The 9,293-nt window shown below is 44.6% G+C and overlaps 3 protein-coding genes across 3 annotated transcripts in view; 1 reads left to right on the top strand and 2 right to left on the bottom strand.

The window, feature by feature from the left end:
- The window catches only part of CTSZ (cathepsin Z), a 5,263-nt gene extending 4,752 nt beyond the window's left edge, over window positions 1-511 (bottom strand). The window contains exon 1 of the mRNA XM_005423662.1: window positions 503-511. Within this exon, the coding sequence (XP_005423719.1) occupies window positions 503-511 (9 nt within the window). The remainder of the gene's footprint in view (window positions 1-502) is intronic.
- A 3,087-nt stretch (window positions 512-3,598) lies between these two features.
- Window positions 3,599-7,644, top strand: TUBB1 (tubulin beta 1 class VI). Its single transcript, XM_005423625.2, has 4 exons — window positions 3,599-3,751; window positions 5,184-5,292; window positions 5,454-5,564; window positions 5,685-7,644. The coding sequence occupies exons 1-4, from the start codon at window positions 3,695-3,697 to the stop codon at window positions 6,761-6,763; spliced, it is 1,356 nt and encodes a 451-aa protein (XP_005423682.1). The 5' UTR covers window positions 3,599-3,694; the 3' UTR covers window positions 6,764-7,644.
- A 1,489-nt stretch (window positions 7,645-9,133) lies between these two features.
- The window catches only part of ATP5F1E (ATP synthase F1 subunit epsilon), a 608-nt gene continuing 448 nt past the window's right edge, over window positions 9,134-9,293 (bottom strand). Inside the window, exon 2 of the mRNA XM_031059084.1 lies at window positions 9,134-9,288. Within this exon, the coding sequence (XP_030914944.1) occupies window positions 9,134-9,288 (155 nt within the window). The remainder of the gene's footprint in view (window positions 9,289-9,293) is intronic.

Here is a 9,293-nt window from a genome sequence, read left to right as displayed (position 1 = left end):
AGGAATGTCTGTTCTGTGTGCAAGCTGTGGATGCCCAGGCAGCCTGCTATGTAATGTCCATTACATCTCTGCTAATCCCAGACTATTCTGAGTTGGAAGGGACCCACAAGGATCATCATTAGCAAACACTTCCTATAGGGTGCCTCTTGGCATTACCTGGAGAAAATCCTGTCCCTTGTGACAGGGATTTTGGGTCGCCCTCCTCGGTGCTGCCTCAGCGAGTCCGATGGAGCTCTTGGGGATGAGGAACAAACTCAGATCCCGCCGTCCCAGCCCCCAGTGGCGCTTCCAGCTCAACAATTCGGTCACATGGCTTGTGATTGTATCTGGGACAGGCCCTGTCACAGGTTTCTTCACCTTTGGCCTAACACCTCAGCATTGTGCTAGACTGTGGCCAGCGACTGTGACTGGGTTTTTTTTGTTTGGTTCTTGTTTTTTTTCCCTAGTCCCAAGTTCTGGATTTCTCAAGCCTTTTAATGCTACAATTTGCAAAGGAACACACTGTGTCCATTTTCTAGGCTGCTCCTTAGGGTTTGAACATCTGAAAGTTCATTATTTGCTAGAAGATTTAGTCAATACTAAAAATACTTTTCGAATTTTCCTGCAGAAGCTTCTAGTGACTGTGTGAATGGATTATCAGTCTCTTTTGCATACATTAGGTAGAAGTTTTCATGTTTGATAAACAGGTTTAGTAAAGCACAGACAGTTCTCCCTTCCCAGCTTCTCTTCCTTGGCTTTCAGCACTTTTAGTAGAGGACCTGAGGTTTATTAGCTCCACACTATGAATAGAGAAATGGGCACAGAAAACCAACGCACCAAAAGGAACAGCAGAGCAAGAGTGGAGCCTGTGAGTTGAATGCATTGTTTTTGGTATCATTCTTAGGGGTGATTCAGCTAGCCTAGGTTAGTTAAGACTTGCATCAGCTCGTCTGGTAGCCATTCACAGATCTCTGTAAAATTATCTGATGCCCTGTAGCCAGGCTTATCTCAAACTGAATAGGCTTTCCTCTCAACAATCTTCTCTGCTACTCTGAAAAGCCAGCTCCTCCCAAGCAAACCATTAAAAAATAGTATCCCAGAATGCCTCCTTGCACATGCATGTTTACTGGGGGTAGTGTTAAAAAACCCCAAAAATCAACCAAGGAAACAAAAACAACAACAAAAAGCCCAGCAACCACAAAAGCCTTGTGTCTCTGTGGTCTCAGCTCAAGCCCATCGGCAGGGCTGTGGTATCTGGGAGCAGTGGCAGCCTGATAATAGCCACTGTGGGACAGCTGCTCCAGCTGTGCCCAGTGCCAGGCTGCTCCTATCTCCCCAGTGCCAAAGTGCCTGTGAGCCGGCCCATCCAGCTCAGCCCCTCTCTCCCGGTGCCTCTCTCTGCTAATCTGCAGCTGCACATGGGCCATGGCAGTGCTGGGAGTCCCTCGGGTGTAAACAGGCCTGGGGCTTCTCTGGGCTGAGCAGGGACTGCAACCAAACCTCCACAGAAACAGAAACAGCCCCTCCTAGGCCGGGCTTGGATAAACTCAGACTTAGAGGTTCACAGAAATGCACATGGGGAGGAGAGGGAAAAGTGGCCCAAGCCCACAAAGCATCTCAGCTGCCTGCTGTCATGTGCCAGAAATTTTAAGGCTCCATAAGGAAGCGCTTCAGAGGAGGCACATGATTCTAGGGAGCTATTTTCAGCAAGAGGAAAACCCCCTATTGACTATTTCTTTTGCTTCTCTTTTTTCCCTTTCTTTGTAAAATGTGCTCAGTGAATTTATTTATTGCTGAAATTATTTTGTCAGATTTTCTGGACAGTGAATTAGCACCTTCAGCCTCTTCCTAAGCTGTGTCTATTGTGAATATATTGCATGTTTTTAATTTATATTAATTTATATTTTTTATAAATTAATATGAATTAATATATTTTATATTTATTTAGTATTTGTTATTGACATTGTATCAATGTCTATTCAGAATGCAGGAGTTGAATATACAACTCAGATGTGCATTACTGCTCTTAACTAAGGATGGTTGGAGAAAACAAGTATGAAATGTGCATAAATAAAATTAAATATGCTTTTAAAGTAAATGCCCAAATAACATTTTCAAAATTGTCTTAGGGAATTGTAGAAGATATGCAAAGCTCTCGTGGGAAATATTGACAATGTGGTAATGGAACAGAACATTTTGTGTGTCTTGCTGGTGTAAACTGAATGGCTTAGAGAATACTTATCTTTTGGAAATGATAAAATGATTGTGTTTTAAGGAAACAAGATGAATCTACCTGCATTTGAAGTCTTCCTTTTATTGCTCCCTAAGCAGTATGCTCATAGCATGACAGAGGGTGACGGATGTTTGCTCTCTATTTTTTTAAATGCACTTCTGGTGCTGAGCTCTGTGTCAGGAGCAGTTGTCTGTTCCTTCATTGGCTGGTGGGGGAAGTGGAAGTCCTCAAGTGGAGGGGAAGCCTGGAATAAGCTGATTTTTCTTCTGGAACCATATGGAAGCTCAGAAATCCCTTATCTCTAGCAACCCATAAAGTGGTTGAGTAGTTACATTCAGTGAGTCAAGCCCTTCCACTGTCACCATTTTATGCTGAATAGTTTTAAGGTGCTTTCCAAATTATAGTTCCTTTCCCCATCCTTAAAAGGAACACTTGCAAGGCAGTGACAGTCACTTGACATGTCATGAAACTGCTCTAGGCTTCCACAAGTCATTTTACCCTGGGTTTCTGCTGCTCAGTGATACTGGTGCTGGTTATCAGCAGCCAAACATGACTGTGCTGTGTTTTGTTCTGCCTCACAGCGTTTCCTTCAGCACAGGAATGTTACAGATCACTTCAGAAAACTTCAGTGAAATGGGGTTTTCACCTCTAGCATTTTCCTGGCAAGTTCTGAAGCACATTTGAGATATAAGAAATTAGGAAATATTAGAAATGCTGTATTTCTTAATATCAGGAAATGAAGGGAGAGAAAGAGAGCTAACTGTGCAAGTTAGTCACAAGTTAATTCAAGTTTTGGCTAAATATGATGGGTTCCTAGAAGTTCTAAAGGACCATGCATCACTGAGGGTACAGTGTTATTTTTATGTGTTACAAAGTATTTTTTGTTCCAGCTCCTGTTCCCCTCCTTCATGGAGTCAAACATCAGGAATTATGCCTGTTAGTGAACTGGAGTTTGCCTTGCAAGCCTACTCTCAAGTTGTTACCATTTTTATTATGGGTGTTGTCCTCTATGACTCATACGATGCTAAAATTTAAATTATGTGGCAGAAGCACATGTGCTTAATAAATTAAGATCACTCACTTTGGGCTATAATCTCTACATATGCACATATATTTGTATATATATTATATCTAATATAAAATAATGCACCACAAACAGAATATGCACATATATTCATGCATCACACTGATGCACAGAAAGCTGGAAGGGGTGCATGTGACAGTGCTGCTCTCCAAGGCACAGATGCTGCACCTGTGCTGCTGTACCTGCACCCAGGCAGGGAAGGGGCCCTGGGCTCCTGGTGCAGAGCCTGGGGCTGGCTACTCCCCTGGCTGGCTGAGTGACACTCCCTGGGGTATAAAAGGGCCCCTGGGCCGGGCTGCGCTGGGTGTAGCTGATAGAGCAGCAGGCACAGGGCTCGTTCTGGGGAGCTGCAGAGCCCGGGTGAGGTTGTAGCCACTGACAGGTCTGAGCCACACAAAATGCGTGAAATCGTGCACCTGCAGATTGGCCAGTGTGGGAACCAAATTGGATCCAAGGTAAGGTCTCTTTTAAACACTGAATCTTGGCAGGAGATCAGAGGTAGCAGATCACACATCATCAATGGATGGGGACTTCTGGGGGGACAATTACCTTGTAACTCAGTGGGGGGAAGCATGGCATGCTAGCAGGGAACATGAACATCCTTTTGGTATGAAAGGCAAAAGCTGGATTTGTTCCTTTAAGGTTAATGTTCATTTGCAATAACTGTGGCCCAGGGATTACAGGTGCACCAGAGCATTCCTGTTCCCAGGGGAACTCACATACTCTGCAAGATACTGGAGTAAGTGACACAGCCAGTAATTCCAGGGTTGTGAAGTTGTGTTGCTGGTACTTTAGCTCAGCCATGCAGCAGCTCTGCCACATTTTGTTCTTAAATATCACAGAATCATACAATGGTTTGGGTTGGAAGGGGTCTTAAAGATCATATGGGATCATTTTAATCAACAGCATAACCTGTGTTAGAATGTAGAATGACACAAAGTGTCACTGGCCTCCTGTGAGAGACAAGGTGTCATTTGGAGTATTTTTGTGTAGCTCAAACACTGGATGCTGTGACATAGGGAGTAGTCACTATTGCTGACTTTCTGGGCTAGGAGTAAAATTACCCCTCAATTACTATGCTGTGTGATGTCCATACTTTTTTTTTCCTTTAATTGATAAGTAGGAAGTTGTCCAAAATTATCTCTCTTGGGCTGGGAGGTTTTTTAAGACATGGGATAGTTGAGGGATTGTTCTGCTGTGTTCTTCCTCCCTTCTCCCATGCCTAATCTTGATTCCTTTTAATGGCACATGAAGCATGGAACATGCACTTGTTGACAGTGGTGTATTTGTACACTCAAAATGGGACTGGACTGACCCAGGAGAGCTTTAATATTAGAATAGCCTGGTCATTACAGTGGGTGGGTGTGTCTGCATGAACACTGCTGTGGCTGCTGCCCAGATAAGAGCCCAGCACAAGAGCACATCCATATGAGTGTCAAGATAGGACATTTAGGACCAGCAGCTGTTTGAGGAAAGGCTTGCTCACGTACAAATTTGCCTGTGCCAGCTTTGTTGTGCCATGGTCCCACTTGTGCATGACAGGACTCAAAGCAACTCTCCCTAACCCATACCCTCACAACCTCTTTGTTAAGCTCATACCAAGTAGTAACTGTTATTTAAACTAGTATCAATTTTCTTTTACTATAAAGAGAACAAAATGAGGGCCTCCACCTATTGGTGCACAGGTCATAGCTAAGCAGCATAAATAGTCTGCTAAATTTATCTCTCAAATTTATTTGGGAGAGGTAGAGAAGGATCCCTATTCTGATCTGGTACGTAAATGGCAGAGCATCCCCTGCTTCAGGCAGAGTTCCCAGAGCTGGTGCCAAACACGTGCTGAAAATAAGTAAATCGTTCTCAGTGTGTTGTACCTCTTTCCTTTTGCAGTTCTGGGAGGTACTTGGTGAGGAACATGGCATTGACATCACTGGGAACTACCGTGGAGATTCACCACTGCAGCTGGAGCGAATTAACGTGTACTTCAATGAGGCTTATTGTAAGTGCTCAGCAGAGCCACCACGGAGGGTAAAATAAGTAATTAAAAAACCCACAAAAAGCCTAAACCACTCTAGGTGGACTGGACTTTCCAGAGTGCATTGTAAGCCTTTTTCTTTGACCACTAGCAGTAATTATTTGCATGAATTTTGTTTGTTCCAGCCCATAAATACGTACCCCGTTCCATCCTGGTGGACCTGGAGCCTGGGACGATGGACAGTGTCCGCTCCAGCAGAATCGGGCCCCTCTTTCGGCCTGACAACTTTATCCATGGTATGTACAGCACACTGCCAGCAAACTGGCTGCAGGCAGCTGTCCCAAAAGGGCCTTGGAAGTCCTTCAAAAATTCTCCTGTTAACTTTGTGGCTGTTCGTTCTGTAATTCTGTTCACAGGTAATTCAGGTGCTGGCAACAACTGGGCCAAGGGCCATTACACAGAAGGCGCTGAACTGATTGAAAACGTCATGGATGTGGTCAGGAACGAGTGTGAGAGCTGTGACTGCCTTCAGGGGTTCCAGCTCATCCATTCCCTTGGTGGTGGCACGGGCTCAGGCATGGGGACGCTCCTCATCAACAAGATCAGAGAGGAATATCCCGACAGGATCATGAACACCTTCAGCGTCGTGCCCTCCCCCAAGGTGTCGGACACGGTGGTGGAGCCGTACAATGCCATCCTCTCCATCCACCAGCTGATAGAGAACACTGATGAAACCTTCTGCATTGACAACGAAGCTCTGTATGATATATGCTTCAGGACATTAAAGCTCACCAATCCCACCTATGGGGACCTCAACCACTTGGTGTCCCTCACCATGAGTGGCGTCACCACCTCGCTGCGTTTCCCCGGCCAGCTGAACGCGGATCTACGGAAGCTGGCGGTGAACATGGTGCCCTTTCCTCGTCTGCACTTCTTCATGCCCGGCTTTGCCCCGCTGACAGCTCGGGGCAGCCAGCAGTACCGGGCCCTGACGGTGCCAGAGCTCACCCAGCAGATGTTCGATGCCCGGAACATGATGGCAGCCTGCGACCCCCGCCGCGGGCGCTACCTCACCGTCGCCTGCATCTTCAGGGGCAGAATGTCCACCAAGGAAGTGGACGAGCAGCTGCTGTCTGTCCAGACCAAGAACAGCTCCTACTTTGTGGAGTGGATTCCTAACAACGTGAAAGTGGCCGTGTGTGACATCCCGCCGCGAGGGCTGAAGATGGCAGCCACATTTATTGGCAATAACACGGCCATCCAGGAGCTCTTCATCAGGGTGTCCGAGCAGTTCTCGGCCATGTTCAGGAGGAAAGCCTTTCTCCACTGGTACACGGGGGAAGGCATGGATGAGATGGAGTTTTCCGAAGCAGAAGGTAACACCAATGACCTCGTGTCTGAGTACCAACAGTACCAGGATGCCACTGCAGACGTGGAGGAATTTGAAGAGGTAGAAGTGGAAGCAGAAGCCAAGCCAGAAAAGGAAGCAGAGTAAAACACATCAAAACATTCTCCAAATGAGCCTGTTCACATTCACTAAAAACAAAGCAATAGCCATCATCTGCATACCCAAAATAACACATTTCTTCAGAACTTCTGTGCATCTGGCCAAGTATATCTGATATTACAACACAGTGCTTTTGAAATTCATGGCAGCTCTGCTTTACTGTCTTAAACAACTGTTGAGATCGAATCTCTCCCCAGACCGATCCACTATGAGGACACGTTATCTCATACCAGCCTTTCCTGTAAATGGATTCACTTTTAGAACACAATCACCAGATACTGAATGTACTATACAGCCACTGGGCCTGTGTATATAGATCAGGATCTTAAGCAATAGCAAAATGTGCTGTCAGCTCATCACATTTATTTATTCTCAGGTAAACACAGTCCCTGCAGACTGTGAACTTGTTACTGTTTTAGGATCATGTGCACATCTCTGAGGCCTCCAAAGGCAGTGACTCTTTTATCACTCCACAGACTGATGTAGATCTGCAGAAACAACAGGGGGCAAATGACTGAATATGCACATTATTATTTTATAAGTGGTCTAATTTTTCTATCACATTGCTGGCTTATATTATTGCAGAGCTTGTATTCATTATCATGGTGTGGTTTGTTTCTATTTCTAATTACAGTTTGAGTTAAATTAGCACACTAAGTTGTGACATTGTGTAAAAATTTTGGTGTGGTATTTTTTTTCCTAGCTAACTACTGTAAATTTTTTTCCTAACATTCAGTACAACAAAAATGACATAGAATGGTTTGTAGTTTGTTAATATAAATTCTATGGCAGTTACTAAAACAAAATCTTATTTTGCCTACGTTAAAAAAATTTCTTGCCATCACAGCTGCCAACTTAATGTATTTATATTATTATTTTAAATAAAGATTATATACCATTCTATGAAAAGTTTTATACTTGAAACATTTGATAGACAAACCCCCATAGTTTATTCTTGCAAGAACTAACTTTGAATTAAATTAGTTATACTCTTAGATGAAAAGGTTTGTTGTACTCTGAAGAAAGTAATGCCTCATGTTTGAGTTCAGTCTTGGTGAAGGAACCTGAAGCCAATTCTCCTGTGCAGTGGGACAATGCCATCCCTGCTGTGAGGACACACAGCAGCAGGAAAATGCAGGATAAACAATTCAGATTCCTGTGTCTCCTTCCCCACCTCTTACACAACACCAGCTCTCCCAATTCCTGATTCACTGCTCAGTGTCTCAGACTTGGAGATTGGATCTCCAGCAGCACATCCATGGCACAGTTATCCTGCTTCCAGTTTTCAAATCCATATGCTACATTCTCTGCTTATGCAGTTTTTAGCCAGGACTTTTTTCCAAAAGGACTTTTTTCCAAAGTAATCATTTAAATGAAGTAGGCATAAAAGTTTTAAACAACAATCAAATCTCTCACCCATTTATGTATCTGAAATATCAGCATGAAACCCAAAAAGAAATTTGGCTTAAAAATAAAGTGTTACTCCTGAGTGTCCAGACTGTGCTAAAAGCAGCCTTTTATTTTACCAGAACTGAAAAGTAAACGTCTCTGCAGAACAGAAACTTTGTTTCAAGAGGAACTACACTTTCCACACATTCAGAAATTACATTTATTAGCATGTCAATTTACATACACAGGCAAGTTCTACAGTTCATGTGATGACATTACACTGCAGTCTTGAGCTTGCCTACAGCTTTCAGTTTGCTGTTATTCACCACAGATCAGCTCCTACAAGAGATTAAAAATACAAGTTATTCGATTCAAAAATGTGCACAAGATACACTTCAAACAAAAGCTAATATTATTTAATCTCAGATCAGAAATAGAAGTTGTTCTATCCAGAACAGAAAATATTTCAGCTGCTTGTGATGTATGGGATGGCACAAATAAAGGTACAAGCAGCATCTGTCTCACAGAGAGCAGATAACCTATTTAACAAATTTGCTGATCAGGGGAGGGAGCAGTTCAGAGAGGCTGTCTGCTGGTTTAGGAAGTATGAAACATATGAAAATCACAGAAAAACCTGTGAGTGTCACTGCAGAGCCGCAGTTGTACTGTGTAAGCCCACAACAAGTCTGACCAAACCCCAAGAGGTTCAATGCAGGGTTTGACAGCCAGAACATCTCACTTCACTGACGGGATCAGGCTGTTCCCATCCCTCCCGTAACCAGCTCACAAACACCTGCGCACATTCGCCCCGCACCAGCCGCGATCCCTCCCCTCCCATGCCTGGAAATGGAGCCGATTATCGCCAGATATTGGGGATTAATGGACTCAGCAGTCACAGACTATCGCTAACGCCACTCTCGGCCTACAGAGCTCCAGCCACGCACCCAGCCCACCCCACCCACTTACATTTCACTCCTTTTTGGGTTTCACCGTTTTCACCGTGGCCACCGCTGCCCTCTCCGCCTCCGCTTTGTACTGCGGCTTCATGGCGGCCCGCACGGCCTGGGCGCAGATCTGCGAGTAGCGGATGTAGCTGCGGCCGGGGGGACAGAGGGCGGTGAGACCCGGG

The sequence above is a fragment of the Geospiza fortis genome, unplaced genomic scaffold (assembly GCF_000277835.1).
Source record: "Geospiza fortis unplaced genomic scaffold, GeoFor_1.0 scaffold361, whole genome shotgun sequence".
Lineage (NCBI taxonomy): Eukaryota > Metazoa > Chordata > Aves > Passeriformes > Thraupidae > Geospiza > Geospiza fortis.
This window is presented reverse-complemented; position numbering and strand designations above follow the sequence as displayed.